The sequence below is a fragment of the Simochromis diagramma genome, unplaced genomic scaffold, assembly GCF_900408965.1.
Source record: "Simochromis diagramma unplaced genomic scaffold, fSimDia1.1 OVJJ01000333.1, whole genome shotgun sequence".
Lineage (NCBI taxonomy): Eukaryota > Metazoa > Chordata > Actinopteri > Cichliformes > Cichlidae > Simochromis > Simochromis diagramma.
Genome location: NW_024386765.1, coordinates 2,944,404 through 2,969,819, shown reverse-complemented (window position 1 = coordinate 2,969,819; position 25,416 = coordinate 2,944,404). Strand labels below are relative to the sequence as shown.

At 38.2% G+C, this 25,416-nt stretch overlaps 1 protein-coding gene across 2 annotated transcripts in view; it reads right to left on the bottom strand.

The window, feature by feature from the left end:
* si:ch211-266k8.4 (rab GTPase-activating protein 1) overlaps window positions 1-25,416 on the bottom strand; it is a 59,397-nt gene that overhangs the window by 22,495 nt on the left and 11,486 nt on the right. For both annotated transcript variants that reach the window (XM_040035940.1, XM_040035938.1), the window contains exons 10-11: window positions 19,310-19,422; window positions 1,506-1,607 (exon numbers count right to left, since the gene is read on the bottom strand). In XM_040035940.1, the coding sequence (XP_039891874.1) occupies window positions 1,506-1,607; window positions 19,310-19,422 (215 nt within the window). The remainder of the gene's footprint in view (window positions 1-1,505; window positions 1,608-19,309; window positions 19,423-25,416) is intronic.

The window sequence follows — 25,416 nt, the reverse complement described above, 5'->3', positions numbered from 1 at the left end:
GTAACAAAATAAGTTATCATTCCATGACAGAGCTGCCCCTACTAAAATGCCCGTGTGTACTGTGTGTTTTGGTGTGTGTGTATGCGTCCTTGCTATACACAAATGAATGTTATCAGTAGCTTCCCATATTTACTCAGGGGGCAGAATCTGCCTGCTTAGGCAAGCTGTGAACACAAAGACTCACTTATAAAGTGTACTGTCCATGTTTGTGTGCAGGCACACTGATGCATACAACCACAGTCAAAGACTCTGTAGATGCATCTCATGTTTATGCAAGTGATTAAAGGACTGTGATAATTTTTTACAGTGTACTGAAAGGAGACCCTGATATAGTATACCATTTCAACAGGACATCAGAAAGTGAGCATTAATTTAGCAGTTTGAAATCTTTCTGCCATCAAGCTGTGCTAGAAGAAAACCTGTGAAAACCTTAACATCCTAATATTCTTGTAACATTTTTGACTTTAAAATCCAGAAGCACGATTTTGAAAAAAAGCATCCATCACATTTTAACAATGTACCAGCTATGTTTATGAGCCTTAGCCTACTAGTAAGGTTCAACTTTGAAGACAGCTGTGTGATTTCCGTTCATCTTGTAAAATGTGTTAACTTGAATTACTCAGAAGACCTGGGGCTCAAATACCTGGGGCAGGAACTTTTCGTTGTTACAGACCAGTGACCGTTCCAATAAGGTATTTCAAAGTTTGACATGATCAGCAGCCCAGAGTAAAAAAAAAAATCAATATAAAAAAAAAAAAAAATCAGCTTGCTGTCTGGCAAGCTGATTGGCCAGCTGCTGGGTCGTTGGGGCCAGTGATTATGTCACCACCAACCACTGTTGTGACTTGTGTGAAACAAACAGGCTGAAGTGACCTTTGCTAACCAGTAATTCTTTTTCTCGCCTTCAGTAGCCAATTTTCACATTAGAGGAAGCCTGTGAGGTTACTGTGTTAAGGAGGCTGTTATTAGTGAAAACTCAGCAGGAATGCTGGCTGTGCTCGACAACACTTCACTTGCATTTCTGACTAAAATAGATGTATGCTGACTGTAAAATATGTAGGAGCATGTGTGTGATATAAAGTATTACAAAATTTAGCCAAAGCAGCCTCAGTGTTTCGACAAAAAAGCGGCTAACCCAGCTGCAGTGACGATGATGTTTACTGTAGTTCACTGTGGAGTCTCTCCTCTACAATTGAGGCCTTGATTCCTTAAGCAAACTGATGACAAGCAGTTTAGCTAAAATATTAGAGAGGATTGTCTTGCAACAGTACTGTGGCTTAAATGGAACTATTAGACAAGTTTCTACTTGTCATACATTTTGCATGGCTCTACCCTACTTTGAACCAGCTCAACTAAATTAGACTTCTTTTTTCTTGTTTTAGTATGGCCCTTTCAGCACTTCCGCTCAATACATGGATGTGAGGGTTTCAAAACATATTATGTAGACCAATGATGTATGAACACATGAACATTTGTGCACATAAGGGCAAACAACAGAAACTCACCCTTCTCAGTGGTCTTTTCTCCCACAGATGATGGTGATACATTTTCTTTCTCTTTTCCTTCTGTGACTTCACCAGACAGTGTGCCCTGAGTTTCACTTTGTTCTAAAAACAGCACATCAGATTTTAGACACAATAGTTTAGTTTACAACATTAGAGGCAAACAGTAGGAAATCTTTTCAAGTCTTTTTTTTTTTTTTTTACAGTTTTTTTGTCGACACATGAAACATACACACAAAATCTACCAAAACTACCAGAATTTTCAGCACTCATTACTCGCCATAAAATTGTCTGATTTGCAACCAAGTCACAGTTATATACAACCCAATGTATGTGTTTTTTAGTTTATTCCAGTAGTTGGATTATTGTGTCTTTACTGAATACATTGTTTAATCAATCACACTTCCAAGCTGGGAAAGTAAGTGAATCTCTGTGGTGACTCTTCCAGAAGGTACTTTGAGTAAAGTGTTCCAAATTAAGGAGATGAGGCTGAAAGTGTGGGTTATAAAAAGGTGCCTCTCTCTGTGTGTAAAAGCATACAGTCTGGTTACTTAAAGTCTAAGCAGTAAAACACAAAATAAGAATGATGTTAAGCACTCCAAAAACACCCAAAAACTGCCATGTCTTAAGTTTATGGAAAAAAAAAACAAAAAAAAAATACGTAGAAACACTTGAAGATGCTTGAAACAATGTTGTCTGGACAGATTAAAATGTTTTTTATATTATACTTTTTGGTGTAAAGCATATGTTTAGGCTTGGAGGAAAAAGGAACTGAACCCAAACAGTCAAGCATGGTGGAGGAAGCATTATGATTTGTGCCTCACTTTGCTACCACAAAACCTGGACACCAAGAGAACAATAAATTCAAAATTGCATCACGAAATGTTACATTTTAACCATTAATTCCAAATGAGATGCTGTATAATTATATGGTAATAAGCCTTGTTCTCGTGTTCATTTTGGGAACTAGCCAGATAAAGCTGTGGTATGGTTGCAGTAACTGGGTTTAACCTGTAGCATGTGGCAAGAATCTGCAGAATGAACACTTCTAAAATATCAACTTGGTCTGAGACGCTGAATTTATTTCAGGTTTGTGCCATGTGGGTGGGAATGGTGGTTTAGACTTCTAATTTATAAGGATAAGGCTTCTGGCAAACAGGAAGAGCCAACGGTAAAGCGCAGTGTGTCCCAATCAAATGCAAGGTCTTTTCTGGGTCCTGAGTACAGTTATCTTTGATGTTAAAACAAGTCCATTTCCCAGACACACCCTCCTCCCCCCTTTTATTGCCAATGGCTCTCTCCCGTAGCCTCATGTCTCTCTTTGCTTCCTTCCCTCCCTGCGATCCATCTCAATCACTGTCAGACATCAGTTAAGGAGAGGTTACCTTCCATAGCCAAATGCCAACTTCAAAACACTGACATGTTAGAGCATGTTTCCCGTTAGCCACCCAAAGACTAACAGGATGAGAACATGTGGCATTAGCTCATCGCCTCTTTAAAATAAATTACAACGTGAAAGTATGTTCACTGCTGTTGTGTCGTGTGTATGCATGGGTACAAATTAGGAATGACTTAATAGCAAATACAAATAGTTGTCTCTGACATATACTTTATCTGTGACATCATAGAGCTGAAACAGTTAAACATACGTATATAAAAACTAACCATGGATTCAGGAACACCTGTGACCTCAACTCAAAGTTTCTGTATGACTCAGTGTTATAATTAGAAGTTCCAAATGGTTGTGTGTGTTTGACTTATTGCTGAAACTCACCCTAGAAGCACGTCTACCCTCACTGGAGCTGCCACCTAACAGTCGGCATTTTCACAGAACCTCAGTGATTTAAACAATACACGCAGGCATTACAGGACAAAAGCTACACTGTCCAGTATCAGACCAAACCTTACAATATACAGTTCAATGTATCAACACTATCAATTATTCCCTTAAACTGAGAAGAGTCAGAAGAGTGTGCAGTTTATCTTGGCACATATTTAGGAAAAGGTGGGTTACAGGCTGGAAAAGCCCAGAGTCTATCACAGGGCTGACACAGGCTCAAATTGCAAGAGATTAATGGAGCTGCCTCTCCAGAGGGTTAGGGAAAAGTTCATGTCCCAGCACTTGGTCTAATCTAATCTAATAAGATCTGGTGTAAGGTAAATGAGTGGTGTTGAGTGGCTCTACAAAAAGGGACAAATTAATTAGCTATAAGGAGAAAAAAACCTGATATGTGAGAAAACTTGTAATGTTGCGCTTACGTTGTGATCTGCAATATCTTAGTTATTCCTAATATATGTCAGAGCTTACAAAGAGAGCATTAATGCCTGATACCTCTGCAGCTTTCAGTGAAAACTTCATCTCACATTCACCATAAACAAGTGTGTCGTTTGTTTTTTGGTCTGACTGATCAAAATTTGGGAGACAACCACCATCCAAAATCTGATCTTGTTTTGAAACTCACAAGCTGAGTCCATATCATTAGTTAACATGATGCTCTGATCCTGAAAACTGAAGAGTTTGGAAAGAACAGAGTTGGTCGACCTAAAAGAATATTATGTTATGTATGGTATATTGGGGTATCCCTGAGTATCAAGCCAAATGGAAATCTATTTAATTAAAACTAGCTAAGACTTAACTTCAAGCTACGCGCAGAGATACAACAGCTCAAGATGAGGCAGATTCCATTTCAGGGATCACTATGAAAATATTCTGAGATTATCAAGAAATTCCAACTGGAAGGTGACAAACTTAATAAGGCATTCGACTGAAAAAGTCATTTGGATGAGTGACAAAAACGCTACGTCCAGATGAACAGAAGCCATTCACAGTTTCCCACGTTTGACTCAGCAAAGACAGCTAAAACATTTTCAAAGTAAAGTGGGAAGGACATAACAGCTTTTTGTAACCTTGTTAGAAGAAAACATTGAAAACTTTGAACAAGTAAAAAAATTAAATAATATACTTTCAGATCACCTTCACATTTACAGGACAATAGATATACAATTGTGAAGAGTTTCAAAACACGACCTGAATTCACTATAGATCATCGATATACAATGTAACCAGGTTTAGAACATCTCTTTACAATGTATAGCTAAGTGTATAGACGAGTGTTCCCTTCATCACCTTGGAGGAATAATGATCCCCCACCAGAACCTCCACCTCCAATCCCCACATGCCCACAGCATGCCTCAAGGTCTGTTTTTAGACACACCTACATGCATATCCATGTATATACACAAACAGAAAGACAAATATACAAAACCAACACAAACATAGTGATGTGGTTACTTGCAGCTATTACTACATATGGTCAAAATCCCAACTCCCACACAACCAGTTGGTAATGTGAGTGTAGGAAAGCTCAGCTCCGGGCTTTCTCTGTGACTCAGGGATATAATGAGAAGGTATGAATGACAGTGTGTTTTTCTGCCCACACTCTCTCTGCTTCTCTCTCACTCTCTCAATGTCAGTTTCAGATGACAGAGCACTCTGCTGATTCCTCAGTGTTCAGGAATTACTGCTGATGACACGCAGCCTTTTGAAGGTTGTGTTTTGGTGTGTTTGAAGCGTCTCTTGTCCCCTGGGAACAGGCAGCGCAGCACACCTGTAGCTGGGATTGGATAAGCTTTAATGTAAGCCTGGGCTCAGCAGATCCTGCAGCCTGGGAGCTTACTGACACTGCTCAATGGAGGCTTTGAAGTGCTGATCATTTACAAAAAGGAGGGGTGGTAATGGACACACAAAATGTCTTAAGGGAAGAAACACAGAAGAGGACGAGAAACATGGAGACAAATAGTCAGAGCCATGTTTGACGTTTACCATGTTCCATTTTCTCTTTAATCTGTGCAATAAGTTTGGAAATGACATGTGACACCTGGGAGTCAGCGCAGAAAACACAAGGTTTTACTACGAGTAGTAAGCAGAAAAGCTGTCAGCCAGCATTTTTGAAAATTGGAAATTCTAGTGTGACATAATGACCCGAGGGTAAATGACAGGACTTCTGTCTACTAAGCAATCTTTTCATATGTTTGGTGATGTAATAAACACACAGACTGCGGACCTTAGGTTGCACACTGCAGAAGCTAATTTATTTTACAAAAGAAAAAAAGTCCTGCAGGACAAACAAGACATGATGAAAAATATCATTTCTTATTTAAATCAGCATTGTGAGTAATCAACTGATCAGTCACATCATTCACAATAGTTTATTTGTAAGCTAAAAGGTACCCTCAGTCGTTTCCGTTTATTTATTAGAGAAAGAAAGAATGCGGTGGTTCATGCGTCATGAAGACACATTATCCATGTGTGCACCAAGATATGAAGGATGATAACTATGTTTTAAGGTGGACAAGGGCCAGAATTATGGCCCAAGCTCTCACTGTGGTTGTAGAGATCGAATGGCTCATAGAATCAGGGTGGAACCAAATAACTGACTGTTGATTTTCACAGTCAAATGACTGATTTCAAATTATATAATTACATTTTGAGTATACATTAACAGCACTGACACTGTGTGCTTGAAGTGAAAAACAACTCTAGCATTCAGAGCGGACATTACAGTTAACCAAGTGTAAACAAAAAACACCCAACTGTGAATTAACCTGTTCGAGTGGAAACATGTCTGTGGATATTCTTCAGCACGTCATACGTTATACTCATTAAACCAGGGGCATAATCTCTTATGAGATAGATGGCCTAACAAAGTTCTTGTTATTTTAGCCTACTAGACATGACTAATCAATCTTAAGTCTGCAGACTAATAAGTCAGACAACAAGGACACAGATGAGAATTTTTTTTACTCTAAATATTTGCTTTGGTAAAGACACTAAAATTCTAGTATGCTACTGGTTGGCAACAAGTGGACAAGTAGTCCTTTTATGTCTCTGGCTGATTCCTGAAATTAATTCAATTCAGTTTTATTTATACAGCGCCAAATCACAACAATGGTTGCCTAAATGCATAATATTGTAAGGTAGACCCTACAAAAATACATAGAGAAAAACCCAACAATCATATGATTCCCCTATGAGCAAGCACTTTGGCGACAGTGGGAAGGAAAAACTCCCTTCTAACAGGAAGAAATCAATATTTTAAAGCCTTTATTTAGAAGCATTCTTCTAAATGCCCTAAACTTTGAGGGAAGTCTCCAGAAGAAGAAGAAGAAGAAGAAGAAAAAAAAAAAAAAAAAAAAAAAAAAAAAGGAAGAGGCTAGCTGAAGTAACAAAAATAAATAAATAAAAACAGAATTTAACCATCTTAAATTCTTAAGATGGTTAAATAAAAGGCTCCAAGAACAACTGATTGATTTTAGAGGTCTGCCTCTGGTCAGTCTTATAGAAAAGTAAATAAAGCTTCAATATTTTACATTTTAGTTAGAAATGTATTCTCTAGGCTCTATTTAAATAGGCCGACTAGAGCATTGGCAAGCAGAAAAAAAAAAAATATATATATACAGCTAGTACTAATAAAGGAAAAAAAAAAAAAAAAGGCAGACAAAAAGGTAAACACGAGAACAAAAACTGTAGGAAAGACGAAGACAAATGAACACTGAGATAATCTCTGAAGTCTGAAAAAGAAAGGGGATTTCCACAAAGAGGCCACGGTCCACTTAAAGAAAGAAACACAGACCCTCCCCTTTACTACTCAAAAAAGACCTTTCTGGACATACTCTTAAAAGCCACCACTATAAATCAGAAATTGTTCTTAATTATTAGCAATTTTAAATCTAGTTTAAATACAATACTGATTTTAAAGTTTACTTACATGACCGTTAAGGTCTTGAAAGTACTGAAATAACTGGCTGTTTCCTATGAACTGCTGTGCCATGTTACTCACTGGGTTTGTGTGTCTGCATGTATCTTAGGGTACAGTAGGAAAGAACTATCATTTGGCTACAGAAAGGCAAGAGGACGACAGAAGGAGGAAATTAGATAAAGGGGTTAAAAATAAACCCAGTATATTCAGGAAAATGCAACAAAACACACACTTCAACTTCACCCTTACGAACAGTTTGTGTAGAAACTAAAACATTTAGTTTCTAAACATTTAATTAATCATAATTTAACTCAGTTAAGATGAGACCTTTTGTTTCCTGCTGAAGACTTTCTGTGTTAAGATGTTAGATTTTGAAACATAGATCAGTAAATTATTTTAGGCCTGTGATTGGCAGATTGGCTGTCTGCACCATTCCTTTCATCCGATGGCAGTCACCCTTTCAAACATGTTGTGATCTCAGAGTTTTGACCTTTTTTCTTAGTTGAGGACTTAGAACCCCATTTCATTTTCATTATAGTAATTTAGAGAATTAGTTCTTATTTATTCTTATTCAATTTGAGCTACGCCCCTGTTTCTACAGAGTTTTGGGTTTAACTTCTAATTCTTATAAGCTTCAGTTCCTACATTTGAATTTATTTTTTGTGTTTTCTTCCCTTTGCTCTTGTACGCTCCTTTTAGCTGACAAATTGTGTTTGATAGTGCCAAGTGTTAGTCTTGGCATGATCAAATGATGTATAGTAAATAAACATCCAGCATCATAGGCACCTGATATCCTTCTGCAATTTACCTTAAACAGGGAAGTCATTAAGTCAAAACATGGTTCAACTTGTTTAACTCCCATTATGAGTTATTGTAAACACATTCAGGATTTAGGACATATCTAATCTTAACCTCTTAACTATTACGCCTCAAAAGGACTCAATCATCAAGCATCAGGCTCCATGAGAGCAAACAGACAGATACACCTACACTTCTATTTGTCACAACAGTCTGGGCTTACAATAACACTTAAATAGCCGAGGAGATCATCTCCTCTCAGACAGTATGTTGTCATTTTTCAAAAAGGAGACAGCAACTAAATCATTCTTGTGGTTTGTTTTTGAATGTTTGTCGCTTTGCGTGCATGAAACCGACAGACTGGAGAAGCTCCATTATTATTGGCATTAATCGGTGGTTAGAACTGCAAACAGCAGTCAGTAACTGATGACAGGGGAGTTGGGTAAAAAACAAAAACAAAAAGGTCTTCGCATGCGCTGATTCAGTCACTAATGTGGACAAAGAAATGAAAAGTCCCTTTAGTGTATTGGTATATCAATGGCTTAAGAGTATAGAGGCCATGACAGGGCAGGAGTAAGAGAATAGATGTTGCAGGGTAGGAAGAAGGGAGGAGGGAAAATAGCAAAGAAAAGGCTAAGGCTGAGGAGGATGGAGGCAAAATGAGAAAGAGAGAGGACAAGCTGAATAGAGTAGGAAAGAGTTTCACAGGAGAGGATAAGTTAGAAATAAAATTGTAACTGTTCTGTTTAACCATGAACTAAGTTTGAGCTAATCATAAACTACATTTAAGGTAAAGCTTATGTAAGAACCAGAATACTGGAGGAAAAAACAAAATAGGACAAGAGACAGTGGACCCCACAAGTCTGGGGATGACAACTTGTAGGAAGAAGTTATTAACTCGTGATAATAACTTCAGGGAATAAGTTAATTATCTTGTGCAAACAAGAAACTAACTTTTATAAAAACTTAATCTGATGAAACTTGGACAAAGAGGATTGGGAGAGAAAACAGGACATAATGGATGGGAGTGGGCCTGTTTGGCCCTGATCCCCTTTGACCCATGGGTATTGACCTCTACCACGCCCTGTCATTCAAAGTGTGCCTCTTAATATGGCTTAAGCCTTACTGCAAGGTCAAAGTTCATCCCCAAAGGGCTAAAGTTCTAACAAGAACTCCAGAGGCTGAGATGCATGAGTAATACGTAACAAGTAAAAAGCAGGATATGATAAATGTTAGCTTTGACACTGTTAATGTTCTTAGTACAGTGACTGAGAGAAAAAGGGGAGGATGTGCTCATTGAAAAAATAAACAAGAGGAAGTGCATGAAAAGAATCAAAGCAGTCATTTATCTATTTTCTAACATGTAATTACAGCTGTCAAACTACACAGATGAAAGAATCTAAACAGAATGTGATGCTGCTCATTTAAACCCACAACATTAATGCCATGCCATTGTGACATGATAATAACTTGGTCTAACACAACACCTTTATCCAACACGGTTAGATAAAGGTAAGTTTGATTGGTGATAATGGAGGCAACAGTCAGGTCTACCCTGCAATTTCTCTCTGGGTCAGTATGAATGCCGATTTTACATCCTTTGTTTGTTTTACCGTTTTTTGTTGTGTTTTTTTTTTTTAAGCATTTTCTATTTTTAAAAATAGTGCAGCAGAGAAAACCATTTTACACTGTTTGGCAAGAAAAGAGATGACCCAAATGTATGTGTATGCAAAACATGAATAACCCCTTTAACAAATTATGCCCTAGATTTTAACGGAAGTAAACATAATTAAGACAATCCATTAATTATTAAGATGGCACATTCTCTGCTCGAGCCTGAAAGCCAAGTTCCAGCACAATGTAAACAAAGGTGCTTTATTCACATGCATGAGCACAAAACAGTGCTTCTTTCCTGCTCTTATTTGATCCCACACAAGCACGTTTCTCCTTTTACCTCAATTATATAGCAATACACACATACTCCAGGATAGCCAGAGGGACTCCACAGGGTGTAACAGCAGAATAGGTCAATGTTGTGTTGGAGTATGTGAACACACACACACACACACACACACACACTTCGAGAAAAGGAAAGCAACCAGGCAGGAAAACCTTCAGGGTCTAACCCTGGAGGAAAGTATCCGGGGCTCAGTATGATCTGAGCCAGCAGTGCTTTCCTTTCTTTCCTATAAAAAGATAAGCTTTTGTCTTCGCACAGTCTTATCTCCTCTCCCACCTGCAGCCTCTAATCCCATTATCCAACACATTTATACACAAATCACAAATAATTAATAAGGCTCATAATTTCATCTAATTAAGGACAGTGTGCAAACAAGCGCAGAATTTCAAACCAGCTGCCTGCGTCTCATTTAATGAGGAGACATGAGGACACGGAAACTGTTGTTAAAGTCTCTTGCTTTGTGTTTTTTCTGTGACAGCTCCTAACTTATGAAAACATATTTAGATGCAATATCAATATAACTATTCTTTAACGTAAAACAAACTATGCACATGATGAAACAGATTAGTTGGATAGCCTATAAACTGATTAACAGAACAGATCAGTAATCCAACAACTATGTCAGTGATATTTTGAACAGAAATGACATTTTCCATTTCTTTAATTCTGTCATATGTTGATTTGCTGTGCTTTTAATTTCAGTCTCATGTCATATACCATTGGTAGAATTAAATGATTCAAGGGTTTTCTTTGGGACCGAGCACATTGAAATAACAGTACATAGATTTAGCCCCCATTATAAATGAGGTCATATGTAATAGTAAAGATGTTGTAGTGCAAGACATCAGAGAGGCCAAGGAACTGTAGACCACTCCAGTGACATAAACCATTTTGTACCTTAGAAAATATGGAAGCTACTACTTCCTTGATTGGTTAATTTGCGCTATTGTGTGACTTTGTATTTTATTGTGTTAGTTTTGAGCACTATGTTAAACTGCAAATGCTACACTGCTTTCTTGAGGTGTGTTTTTTTTTTTTCTATGTAAAGACAAGTGGTGGTGAAAATGGAGGCAAAAGAATTTATATGATTTCAAAACATTTTTAAAATTAGCAAAGAATACTGGGTGAGATTCGCTGTTGGGTAGGGAATTCCAATGATGCCAATGACAATCAAGCAAAGGAAGAGGAGAGGAATGTAAGTAGACTAAGTGAAATAAAGATTTCCTGGTAAAGACAGGTGTACTTTGAAAGGACTACCCAAAACAACTACCCTGACCAACTTCTTCTGCCTTACAACACAAATCCAGCTAATAGAGAATTACATCATGGACTGATTGAGTAGGTGTCATTCCAAGTGAACTACCAAAGACAAACTAAGATGAAGGACAATTACAACAAAGCCTTAGGAGAAAAGCTTACTAGAAAGCATTCTCAACTGAAAGGTCATAGGTGGGATAATGGAGGTTAGAAAGGTGACATACTCGGGGTACTAATCAATAAAATTCAGCCCAAAGAATTTAGACTACCAAAAACCAACAAAAGATGCCCCAGATAAATTCTCACACACACACACACACACACACACACACACACACACACACGATGAACTTGATTGTTACACAAACATCCGGCCATCCTCTTCCGCTTCTACTTATCAGTTTCGAGGGAGGACTGGAGCCTATCCCAACTATCACAGGGTGAGGCGGGGTGCTCTCAGAACAGGTCGTCAGTCTATCACAGGGCTTCAAACATCTCTATACAATATTTTACTTTAGCAACTCCGATTGCTGTTGAGAAAGGCAATAAATATATTAATCCCAGCCTGACCTTTTTGCTAGCAAGATTTAAAAAGAAAAATTGAAAATAAATAAATAAATAACAAAAGGTGAAAGAATGAGATCACAGACACAAGCGGTGGAAATTAACTTTCTCCAAAGGACGGATGGGTTTTTCCCTTTGCAACAGAGTGAGGAGTTCAGTCATTCAGGAGGGGTTCAGAGTATAGCTGCTGCTACTCCACATTGAAAGGAGCCTGTTGAGGTGGTCACCTCCTGGGTTCATGTTCCGGTGTGCCAAAAAGTGATCGCTGAGCAAAAAGTGAATGTCTTGTTGGCCTAAAATCTATGAAATATTTGTCACACATATCTCTTGTGAATGCTATCTAGCCATTTTAAGCCAGAAAGAACATTTGTCATGAGGCAGAAGCTGCAATCAGTTGTTGACAACAAGATTTTATATATTCTTTAATTACAAAAGTAGAATTCTGACATTAAAAATGTCTTTTACAAGAGAGATCAAGCCAAGAGAGTAGAAGAAATTGCAACCAGTGTAAAATAAGTTGATAATGATGTGGAAAACAGTATGTACAATACTGCAGAGTCATAAAGACATCTGCAAAACAGGTCATTTCTTTACTTTTACATATAACCCCTTTGGAAATCCTGTTGACTTTAGACTATTTACCAATATACGCAAACACACAAACACCGGAAAACATGTTTTGAAACTCTGGCTGAGCGTGTCCTGCCAAGTGGACGCACCGTACTAGACCCAGGATACAGTGGAGAGATTCTAGCTATTGGCTGATCCTTAACTATTTTTCAAGTGGTTGTCATGAACTGTAGAACAATGTACATCATTCATAATGCACAACACAAAGCAACTTTTCAAACAGCTTCTCATCTGGACGCTTGCAGTAGTTGTGCAAGACTAATTTTTTATTTTTTTTTTATATATAAATAGGTCACAAACTTTGGACTCTGACACAATTAAAAAAAAAACCAAAAAAAAAAACAAAACAAAAAAAACAAAACAAAAAGCATCTCTCTTGTCATCGTTTGTGTGTGGTCATTCCAGTTCTGAGGCCATTTATTTTTTGCTAGCTTGTTCCAACACAGACTATTTTCAACTATTTAAACAGACTAATTTTAAACCCCTCTACCCTAAGAGAATGTTCTGTTAAGGTCTATGAGCTGTGAAAGAATCATACTTGTTTTATATTGTCTTACTCCCTTGTTACGCTGTCTGAAGCAGAAATGACAGCAAAAGCATAAAAAATGTAATACACTAAAGTTGCAAAGGTAGTATTGTGTGCCTGAATCATTTATCATAAACCAAGGAAGCACAGAGAGGGAGGAAATGGTGCCGTTACCGTTTTCACTAAATGATCCTGAATAGATTCTGACGCAGTCTAGCCACACATACACACACAAACACCCCCCCCCACACCCACACGCACGCTAATATACATAAACTACTGCAGTGTGTCCGCAGGAGCCAAATAACAGATGGACAAAGAGTCAAGGTCAAAAACTGTGTGAAAAGGGGATAAAACAGATTTAGAGAACAGATGGACACAAAATTCACCAAATAAAATGATAACAGTATGATTGCCTTAAAAATAACCCCCCAAAACCCCACTTTCATCTGGGTCAAAAATGTAAAACTGTTTGTAGTGCTGGATGTTATAAATGATTAATATGAATAGAAAAGAAATTAACTAATACCAAAGAGATCTATAAAACAGTGGCTAATACACCTTTGGCATAAAAAAAAAGGGTAAAATTAGTGCAATTATAGAATTTGAACTCGAAGGTTTGATATTAACAAAACTTTCCTAGACACTGCTGGATGAGCCAGTAGACTATGTTATGTTATACAGGTTTGCAGCAAACCTCTGCTATTCTCAACTAATAACATTCCTTACCCTCTCCTAGTCATTGATGTGGTAATTTTAATGGTAGTTAATAACTGAATCATTCAGAGTTCCAAAATGGGTATTACATTATATGAGAGTATTTAAATTCAAATGTATGCAGGATACACAGCACTGGTTGGAGGAAACAGTTTGGGGGCACTGAATAAAATGAGTGCTGAGTCACTGCACTGAGGCTCAAGAAGCAGGCGGACAGGAAGAAAACAGCGTAGGTATCATGGGAGCCTGCTGAGGAGAACAGGACACTGGCATCTGCTACTACACCAGGGGAGGTGTGGGAAAAAGAAAAAAAAGAAAAGAAAAAGGAAAGAGACATATGAGGGCAAGAGAGGAAATGGAAGTACAGCACAAAGAGGAAAGGAGAAATGATGAAGTGGAGCAGAGGACTGAAGGGTGAAAAGAGGGCAACAGAGAACCTAATAAAAAAGGAGAATAATAGAAGAGCAGAGAAGGACAGGAAGAGGACAGAAAGCAGAAAGGTCTAAGAGGGGCCAGGATAGGGACAGAACAACATCTATGCGTTCTCAGTGCTTCTCAGCTTGACTCAGCAATAAAGGGAGAATTGAGTGACTTCAGATTATGCTGACTCAGCCTGCTTTTGGACGTGACCCCAAGGCCCCTATGGTCACAGGATATACATTTTTTCCATGAAAAATGCTCATTAATATGCTATGCAGTTATAATTGTAAATAACAGAGGTTGTAATTAAAGATTTTATATATACACACATTACCACTTTTAAAAACAAAGAGCTTTAAGTGGCTTCAAAGAAAACTGCATTTCCAATATGACATGAACTTGGTGAGAAATGGCACAGATCATAGTTGATGATTAATGGAATTATTTTTGTTAATCATGAATCACATGGTTTTTAATGAAATGTCAAAAAAGCTGTACAAAGGTCCATCTCTCTGTCAATCCTGCGCTCTAATACCACAGTATTTTGCTAGTCAAGAATCTTAAGCATCAGCATTTGGGGCTTTGATTACAGTAAAACCTACCTTTATTAAAAAACAAAACAAAAAAAAACTAAGAAAAGAAATTCCTTCTTGAACTAATCTGGATATTCATGGTAGGGCTGGGCGATATGGCCTAAAATTCATATCCCGATATTCTTTAGCTGGATGGTGATATCCGATATATATCTCGATATTTTTTTTAAAGCCATAAAGTAAGAACAAAAAGAGTTCTTAGTCAAAGCTGTGTCCCAGATAATAATAATAATAATAATAATAATAATAATAATAGATTGGATTTATATAGTGCTTTTCAAGGCACCCAAAGCGCTTTACAATGCCATTATTCATTCACTCTCACATTCACACACTGGTGGAGGCAAGCTACGGTTGTAGCCACAGCTGCCCTGGGGCAGACTGACAGAAGCGAGGCTGCCATATCGCGCCATCGGCCCCTCTGGCCAACACCAGTAGGCGGTAGGGTAAAGTGTCTTGCCCAAGGAGACAACGACCAGGACAGAGATCCCGGGGATCGGAACCGGCGACCTTCCGGTTACAGATACGCTTCCCAACCCCCTGAGCCACGGTCGCCCCAGATCTCACATAGGCACTTTTATTAACATACAGCGCAAATGTACATGAAAAAATTACTCAGAAATAAATTATGAGCATTTAACAAATAATAATTCTGGATAAATATATTAAAACAATGTTGTTTTTGTGCATAACAAAACGCTCACAATTGCGCAGTCAAAATGTAAATTAAAAGACGCTGAGCATAATAACAAAGACAGACAGATTTCGCAGCTGCTCTGTTCCCAAGTTCTACTGCGTGACTGACAGCCTGGAATTTGACATCCTCTTTGTAACCATGTCTCTTACAGGTGCCATTTGTGGTCCTTGTCGCTACCAGATCTGTACCGGAAACCTGATCGGTACCATGCATGCGCAAATCTTACGTGACTTCCTCTGTTTGCCACCATTGTATGGGCTCAAATTGTATGGCATTATTTTTGTGCCACTATTCTGAGCGCACGTAAAAAAAATTGCAAGTGTTGCATTTTGAGGAGAAATTTATTTTGAGCGAAGAAAAGCTGAATTTGAGTGAACAAAAGTCATTGCTGCGTGCAAAAAATTTATTTCAATGACAAAATGCAACATTCAAGAATCCATTTCGTCTCAAACTCAAATGAGGCAGTGGCGGAGGAACGCAGAGTGGCGGAGTTTGAAATATTACTCTTTCTGGGTCACAAAATAAACTTAAGATATTTTCATGCGAGAATGGTGCTGTGTAAACTTCTAATATCTGCTCGATTCATCAAGACATCACATATTTGCATAAGTGCTCTAATGTTTTCGGAGATGCCTGTTCACAAATAGAGAAAGAGTTGAGCGCGCACGGGCAGAAATGTTGAGAGCGCGAGCAACACATTGCGAGCAAACACTGAAATTTGCAGGCAGCAATGAATTTTGTTCACTAAAATTTAGCTTTTCTTCGCTCAAAATAAATTTCTCCTCAAAATGCAACACTTGCAATTTTTTTTACGTGCGCTCAGAATAGTGGCACAAAAATAACGCCATAAAATTGTGGTCATAAATATTTTGTACTTGTAAATCAGGATTTGTATGTGTAAAAAGAATTTGTGTGTGCGTAAAAAAGATTTGTGTGTGGACTTAGCCAAAAAATACGTGTGAAACTCTGCACTCAAGTTTCAAGTTACAAGTACGAATTTTGACCCCGTTTTTCTTCCTTTCATCTGATTGACCAATGTCATGTCAATCACAAATTTAACTATCCAATCAGAGAACAGATGGGTTTGGCTGTTGTCATAACGAAGAAAGCTTTGTAACTATCCACACTAGTGAAGACTGTCATTTCCACAATACGAGAGTAACGCTGCAGCACTAAAATAGTAATCTCCAAATGTTTTCTTTTTACCGACCAGCTCCTCTTTGATAGCTGCCGGGTCCATCTTGTCGTTACCTGCAGGTGAAGCGATGCGGGAGGGAGAGTTGTGTTCAGTGAAGGAGAGAGGCGAGGCAGAGTAACGCAGCGTAGAGACAAAAGTGGATGAAGGAGAGGCAAACTTGCAGTTCCACAAGTATAATTATAACGTAACATATCGATATAAACAATATTGTCACATCTCTTATCTCGTATAAAAATATATCGATATATTTAAAAACTCGATATATCGCCCAGTCCTAATTCATGGTACGACACACACACGCATGCACACACAAAAGGACAATTTCATGTGGAAACTGACAAATTTTTTTACAAAAATTACAATTACTGTGTAAACCATCTTGGTATAAAAATAAAGCTGACACTTCAGAGCATAACAGCAGATGGCATTGTGTCAATGTAACTCAGGATAAAACACAGAAAAATATTTAGGAGATTTTCCTGGCCTGGTCTTTTATGGCATATAACCCCACTGAATATATGCTGCAGTAGATCAAAAAAATGAAGAAAACCACGAATCAACCACAACTTAACATGTGGATTTTGGCCTTGACGTACACTGAGAGAGAGCATGAAGGAAGATTTTATCGTGGTGGTAGCAGGACAGAATTCACACCAATGTTTTCCAAAGGTGAAGCATAGTTTTGGTCTTTTGTTGCTGGTTCAGCAAACTTTGATCGAAGAGAGATGAAACCTACAGTTTCAGATTCTGCGAGATGTCGGCTTTCAGCACCAGATGGTGTGTCCGTGTATGTGCTTACCTGTGCTTTAATCATTTGGTGTTTTATCTGTTTAGGTTGTTGAAATGGTCTTGTGAGGTTTTAGCTGAGATCGGGACGTTTCTTGCAAAATACATTTATATTAAAAAAATGTTTTCAGGATTTATTGAATGGATATTGGATTAAAGTCCATTTGAATTGAGAAACTGATTTTTTTTTTTTTTTAAACCCACCACTGAACAAATGTTAACTTATCTGGTGCACATGTTAACATTAGCCATTAAAAATTTGACATTTACTCAATAGACACTTTCAATTTTCTTTTTATAATAATTTATTAAAAGGAGTTTTATCTTTTGTTGTAGCCAGCTGCGAAATTTTAAAATCAGACAGTTACTTGCTAAATCTTTCTAATTTAGTATTTTGTAACTTCTCCATTTCAGCCAAAGTTCATTTTCAATTTTTTTAATCAATGTTCTCCGAGCATAGTTTCGGGTATGTGGCAGGGAGATTATGGAAAACTTGCCACAATTCTTTTGTGGGTTTAATATGTCTTATTGTCTTTGGCTTTTTCATGTAATACCAGTATGACTTCTTGATGCTGCGATTAGTGCTCTGTGGGGATGTACTTGTTGATGGAGGATAATTTGATCTTCTTGGGCCGAAGAACGTTTTTTGTGACTGTGGCAGACTGTTCTGGGAAGTTCAGGTTGACTGTAAGTTATGTCTAAGTCTTGCTTCATGAACAGATCTATTTTCCAAAATGAATAATGTTCTAAAGCTGAGGCACTTTGTTTCAAGATTCAAGAGGCTGAAATGCTAATGAGAGTGTGGACCACACATCAAGAAATGTGTAATGACATTCTGATTATTCTTAAGCGTCACTGGCAGACAGAGTGAGTGAAAATGTAAAAGAAACAGACTGTTGGATTCTGTCAGAGGCAGTAAACGAATCAGCTCATTCCCCCCCCCCCCCCCCCCCGTTGTCTTCAGGGCTAGACAGTCAGACAGGCTGGCAAATAAGGATGACTCATCCTGACTCTCTCTCACACACACACACACACACACACACACACACACACGCGCACACACACACACACACGCGCGCGCGCACACACACACACACACCCACCCTTCTTTCTGCTTTCCCCACTACACTGACAAACAGCCCTGCAGCCACCAACATGTGACTCATCTCCTAGCCTTTCTGAGTCTGTCAGGATGCACCCCAAATACACACATACACACTCTTAACAGTCTTTTGCGAAGATGAGACTCCAGTGGTGAGGGGTTTCCATGTCTTGTGGAGGTGATACCTGAACAACCTTCAAAAGAGATAAGCTCCTTTGTTATGTTCAGTTATACCAGGGACAGCTGAACTGACACACGCATGCACACATGAGAAGCCTTTTTTTTTTTTTTTTTTTTTTTTTAAATCAGTTTCTATAAGATGTCAACTGACACCCAGAGTCAGAGTGTGCCTTACCAGCATATATATTTACTTTAATTTGAACATTTCCATAAAAGCTAAATATTTTGATTTGTTTGTGGCAAGCACAAAACAACAGACATTCAAAAGCCCTTCAGTAGGAGACAAAAACCTAACAAGCAGTTTAACATTTATAAAGCGGTAAACTGTAGGAAAAAAGGGACTGAGGTGAACAAGGGGCAACTGTTTTCACCCTGTTGTAGCAGAGTTCTCACAAACAGGTTTGTGAATAAAGTGTGTGTGTGTGTGTGTGTGTGTGTGTGTGTGTGTGTGTGTGTGTGTGTGTGTGTAAGTAACAGGATCAGCATGTGTGCCACTAAAGGTTAAGTGATGAATGAGTTACAAGAATTTGAAAGGCTATTTGCGGAGTGCCCCAAAGTGTCCCTCTGCTTTGTAAGTTTCTGCCTAACAAAACATGTTCTGGTTGTGAGTGCATGAGTACCTGCTTTTGGTTCATTGTGGCTTTCATCCAGCTCCAGGCTGTTCATGCATTTAAGCTCCCAGTCTTGGACCTCTGTATTCCACAGGGCAGGAACCAACACAGTATACTGGGCCCTTTGATTGAGAGACAGTACAGGACACATTACTATGAAAATAAAGTGGACATATGATAATGCAACTTCTGATGTAGTATTCAATCTGCTTACAATTGCATCCAAAGTTATTCAAATGGATTCGATATGGTATGGTTTCTATAATTTAATTTGGGTTTATTGCTTCCAGCTTTTAAAGAAACTGAAATTAACAGTAACTGAGAAGATGATTGATAGGTGAGAAAGAAAGTGTCAGGCTAGCCCCAGAGTTCACTGCAAAGGGCATCTGTGTTAGAGGCAGATCATCTGTAACATACAGATTTGTAAAGTAAAAACTGGATCTTGGATAAAGAATAACTTATCTGTATGAATGATTTATGCTTCGGGGAATCAGCTTTAAGAACATCTAGCATAAATAAACCCGACTTCAATATGTACTTAACACAGAGTCCTGATACACATATTGATCTTCAGTTCACTCTAAAAGCAGACAAGAAATTTTAGTTAAAAACCATTTTTAACTGGAATTGGGATAGATCACAAGGTTCAGCCATGTCCCAGCATAGAATGACAGATGGCTGCACATAACAGCCAGAGCACTTTCCGGAAAATGAAAATTGAGTGAAATGAGTGGGAAGAAGATAGATGAATGAGGCAGAATTCTGATGGATCTGGGTTTTTGTCAGCTCATTAAAAGATCAAGCAAACGTTTCAGAGCCGGTGATGTGCTGCTGATGTATGATGAGCAGAAATCCTTCCTCACCAAACCAAACTGATGCCATAAACATACACGACACACAAAAACGTTCCAGTTTATGAAGACCAGGCAAGAGATGCAGAACTGTTCTTTCAATTGTCACAAAACTTTACTTACAAAACTAAATAAACCATAATCCTCCGGAAGCTTGCACCACTAAAGAAACAAACAGAGCAGACCAGTATTGCTTTTACTGAAACTTTGCCCGCTCAAGTTTGTAAGTTAGATAAGAGTTCTTTAGTTGGACAAAGAATTACTATAGTGGTATAATTTGAAATGATCTGAAGTTGTATCCACATCCACTTTACTTACAAACTCTCAAAGCTAAAGATCATCGCTGAACTTCAGTGTTTAAGAGGAACACAGTGAAAGTGAAAGACATGGCTTTGGAAATAACATGTGATCTGCATCAAACTAACTTCAATGGTCTATTGTGAAGGTGTGGTTAAGAGGAGGTCACTGACCAGAGCACTTTCACCAACAGACGTTTTCAGCTCTATTGCCACAGGGAGAGATTCGGGAAAGGAAAGAAAATTCATTACAGTACCTAATAATTCTTTACAATACAACGCATCGCAACGCATTATCAATATGGTAGAAATATACAATAAGGTTGTTTTTTTGTTGTTTTTTAAAAAAAAGGAATTAACGTACTTTTAAAGTAGTTCAAAGTATATACCAGATGGTGTTAGATCTTTTAAAGAAACCACCGAGACGTTTCTGTCAACTTTCTCTCATAGACTGAATTTCTCAAAGAGCAAACATGCTCGATACGACACAGCACAAGGCTGATCAATCCCAGACATTTTTTGTATCAGGTTTCTAAGAAAGTATTTTAAAAAGTTTGATTCACTAAGAGCAGCTGAGCAACCCTCAGTGTGAATGCAGCAGAGACTTTTTTGTAAGCCACCCTTGTCACTGTGAAATAAACAAATGATGTGTCAACCCCTCCAGCTGAACTAGAGTGGCAGTGTGGATAAATGAATGAATGAAAGGACGCATAGGAGAGGAAAGGGGGTTGCAGAAAAGAAAATGAGAACACAGGGGAGGAGGGATAACCCACACTGTTTTATGGGAATTGACGAAGGAGGGGGTAAACAAAAAAGAAAGAGATCGGACTGGTGGCTAAGAATGCTGTGTATGGGAAGTGAGTGGGAGGGGGTGCAGAGGGGGAAGCACAGAGACAGGACTCTGCACAGGAGATACTGAAGACGGCACAATGAAAAGTAGCTACTGAAAGAAAGCGGTAAATGAGTCGGAGGGGTAGTGAAAGTTTCAAGGTGATTTGAAACAAAATTTAAAACAAAAACAAAATTAATTCAAGCCAATTTTATTTGAAAATGAAGACTATAAACCTACAAATAAGTAACTTTTAACTTGAAGAGTTTTATATGTTTTACTGTGTCTCTACATGCTGTGCTCTCCAAATGCACCTAAAAGCAACATACTGAATAAGCACTGAATAGGTTTGCCAGCAGTCTCTGGAATAAACTATTTAAAAGCAATGCAGTGCATCTGGCTGCTTTATCAGAGAAATATGAGGCTGACTCGACCTCAAGTCAAGATAACAACACTCATAAAAATAATTAACAAAATATGTCTGTAGTTTGTGGCAGTAACAGCTTAGGTAACAGCTTGTTAGTGGGCAGACATAAAAATCAATCCCCGCCCCTCAAAATAAAGAAAAAAAACAAACCAAAAAAAAAAAAAAAAGATTAGAGTGAAAACATTTCAGAGCTGGACAGTGCACAGCAGGCTTCTCTCTGGCTGACACACACACACACGACAAAGAAATGACATAATGGAAACAACCAAGGTGGAGTGACAGATAATGTCTTTTTAAAGATAAGAACTCTTGTTTTGAAAATTCAATTAAAACCTTTGAGGTTAAAAAGCCTGAAATGTTTATCAAACACAAACGAGTAGACAAAGAATCTTTTCAGTTGCTCCACCCAGAACACGTGTTTTACTCAGCCACAGCAGGTAGTTAAACAGCAACCTCCTGGCTATTTTTTTTTTCTAAATTCATGTAAAACTTTTCTTTGAAACGTGCGTTTGAAAAACTAATATGTGAATTTGTGTGTCATGCAGGCCTTTTACAACTCAGATGGAAAAGTGTGAATTTTAGGCAGCACTCTATTTTATTTCCCCTCATCAACACATCATATTACACCACACAAGGAAGTCTCTGTGCAATCTGCCTTGGTGTTCTGTGCAGTAGAGGGTGGCAGTGACTCCAAGCGGTAGGAATTGCGTGAGCTGGGTGTGTGGGGGTTGCGCAAACTTGAACCCTACAGGACACGATTCCAGAGTTTTCATGACATGAAGCGCAATGGAGCTCATTTTAGTACTGCAAATAGTTCACATGGAAGATAGCTTGTTTGCAAACACTTGCAAACGTCTTACCAAGTAGTAATGAAACTGAGAAAAAAACAAAAACAAACGCAAATGCAAATCGAAAACCGGCCGTTGAAATAAGTCCGCACAGCTTTTAACTTGAAGGTGAACATTCTTCATTTCCAGTTTGGGTTGTACTTTAAGCAGCAGTGAAACTTAAAACGAGTAGGTGGTGAGTGTTTGCAAACAAGTTAGCGTCTTCCAGGCAAACAAAGGGTAGCCAGGGCAGTCATCTGGTGACCAATCAAAAGGAGGTTTTTGGTGCAGTGCATTCTGACCAATTTCACTTAGCGTCAAAAGCCAAGCTTTTCTAGGGGGCAAAAACTCCACTGCAAAAACAGCTTTGAATTTTTGTGAATATGTGGACATTTTTTTCCACCTGAAAAATCTAGTTATTGCTTTTTTAATTTATTTGCTGAAGTTGCCAATCTGCAAGTTCTTTATGCTGTTTTTAAGGTGCCGGCTTTATGCTGACAGACTGCTATAGCCTGTATACATTTAACAGGTCTTGTAAACAAAGGTACATATATATATCCTCAACAGAAAGAAAAAAAATATCACTGAGTTTCTTTTTTTTATACATTTTTTTTAAAGAGCCATCATCACCATTATGTTGTTTTGTTTATACCAACAATATTAATGAGAATATTGATCATTATCATTATCGATAAAATCCTAGTGATGAGCATAATCATAACAAATACTGTGTTCAAGACACGTGGCAGCTAACAGCTAACAATAAGGGAGAATGTCATTAAACCCAGCCTCAGGGGGTCACAAGCTAATGTATTCCTAGTACTGGTCCCAAGCCTAAAAATAGGGAGGGTTGTGTCAGGAAAAGCATCTGGTGGAAAATCTGTGCCAAATCAAAACATGTGTATCCAGCCGCTGTGCCAACCACTTGGAACTAAAGGGGCAGCCAAAAGTACATACTAGAGTTTAAAAAAAAATTCTAATCCATTTTCAGTTGATAAAGAAAATAGATTTTTATAATATCAAAGAAAAAGTACGCTAATGAATTCAACTGGAGCTCAGTAATACAATTTTAGGGTAGATAATTGAAAAACAATTTTCCATAAGCTGCTGACTAACTTACTATGCAAATCTTTTTAAATTTGTTGATGAGTGAGTATAGGGGTGGGATTTAATAAGTTTTCTTTGTCCCACTCCTTTTCAGGTGATTTTTGGTTTTTGTTTTGTGCACTTTATGTTCAATATATGCATTTTGTTGTGCCTGAAATGAATAAATAAATGAATGAATGAAATGAACAGAAAGATTAAGAAAAGTGAGAAAAACATCTATTAAACTCACATACCTGGATCACAGATGCAAATCGAATTATAGAGTTAAGAGCTAAATTAGCACTTACATGCAGAACAGCTGTGAGTAATTCAAGAGTTTTAACAGCTTATACATATTGATGCATAAGAATGTGATATCTCATTTTAATCTGTAATCACCTGAGATTTTTTTTTAAAAATGTGAATGAAAAGAAAGAACAATGAGAAGTGGTTCTAAGAGTCCCTTGAAAAACAAATAGCAAGAGTTTAAATGAAAGAAAGAAAAATAATGTATGAAATACAGAAGCTGCTCCTTGACTGGTGATATAGGCTGTGTTTGGAGTCATTATTATAGCCTATGTCTGAGATGACAGCTGACTGACAGCCAAGTGTAGACAGACAGTCACATGAGATGGATGAGCCTCTCAACCACTCATTAATCAGAATGGCCTATGTGGCTGCATGACAACACCCATTTATACCATTCACAGAGTAAAAGAGCTGAGAAGCTTAAAGAAAATTAAGGAGAGGTTGAAGATCTCAGCCCCTCTCCTCCTTCATTTTTGTCCCTCTCTTTTACACCCCCCCCCCCAAAAAAAAAAAATTGTACCATCTCTCCCAAGCCATTTCCCTCTCTGACCCCCCCATTCATCCCTTTTCCTTTCCCCACTTGCCCCCTTTCACTCTTTCTTCAGCAGTATCTTCCCACTGTAAGGAGATCCTGCCCTGGGAGACAGCCGGACCACTTAGTGTTGACTTCTGACCAAGCTTCTGCAATGATGCCAAGCAGGCAACAAGGACTTCTCAATGTGACGTGATGGCAGGCTGCCCACTGAACGCCAGGGCTAGAACAAAACGGGCCTGTCAGTGCTGCCCTTGATGCATGCTTTTACAAACTGCAGAAGAGGTTCACAGATGGATCGAAATGTTCTGTTTCTTTCCTTGTAACATAAAAGAAAACACAACTGATTGCTTTTTTAAGCGGAATGTAAGTTAGCTATAAATGTTACAAGTACAGCATGATTAAACAGTTATTAAGCTGTTACACTCAATAGTCCTGCATATTTGGTCCTTTCTAATCTACTTTGCAAGTCACTGGTGCGTATCTAGTACATATGCTCCATCTCTGGCTCATGATAAAGTGCTTTATCACTACCTGTGACACAGTTACACTTATAGAAACTACTTGGCTGCGTTGCCTCCATTTGTCCAGGGTCTACTTTACAGATCTTTGTCCAAGGTAAACAACCTTGGGTCCACACAGTGTCACCTGTCTACAATGAGAAGCACACAGGAGGGTAGAATTCAAGTAGCTGAAGGGAGCTTATCTATTAAAACAAATATGATAAACTGAATTTTAATATTCACTGTGCAGCTGCACGTCTCTCACAGACAGACTGTATACACAAACCCAGTGACCCTGCTGAGTTTCCATAACTACAGCTCCATGTCAACAAAACATGTCCGTCGGCATGTGACGTTTATATTCAGCATAGTGAGAGAGAGACAGAGGGCTTCAACCAAAAGCACCATGGGCTGCCATTGAAGAAACTAATTTAGCAGAAAGGATGTTTAATCCAG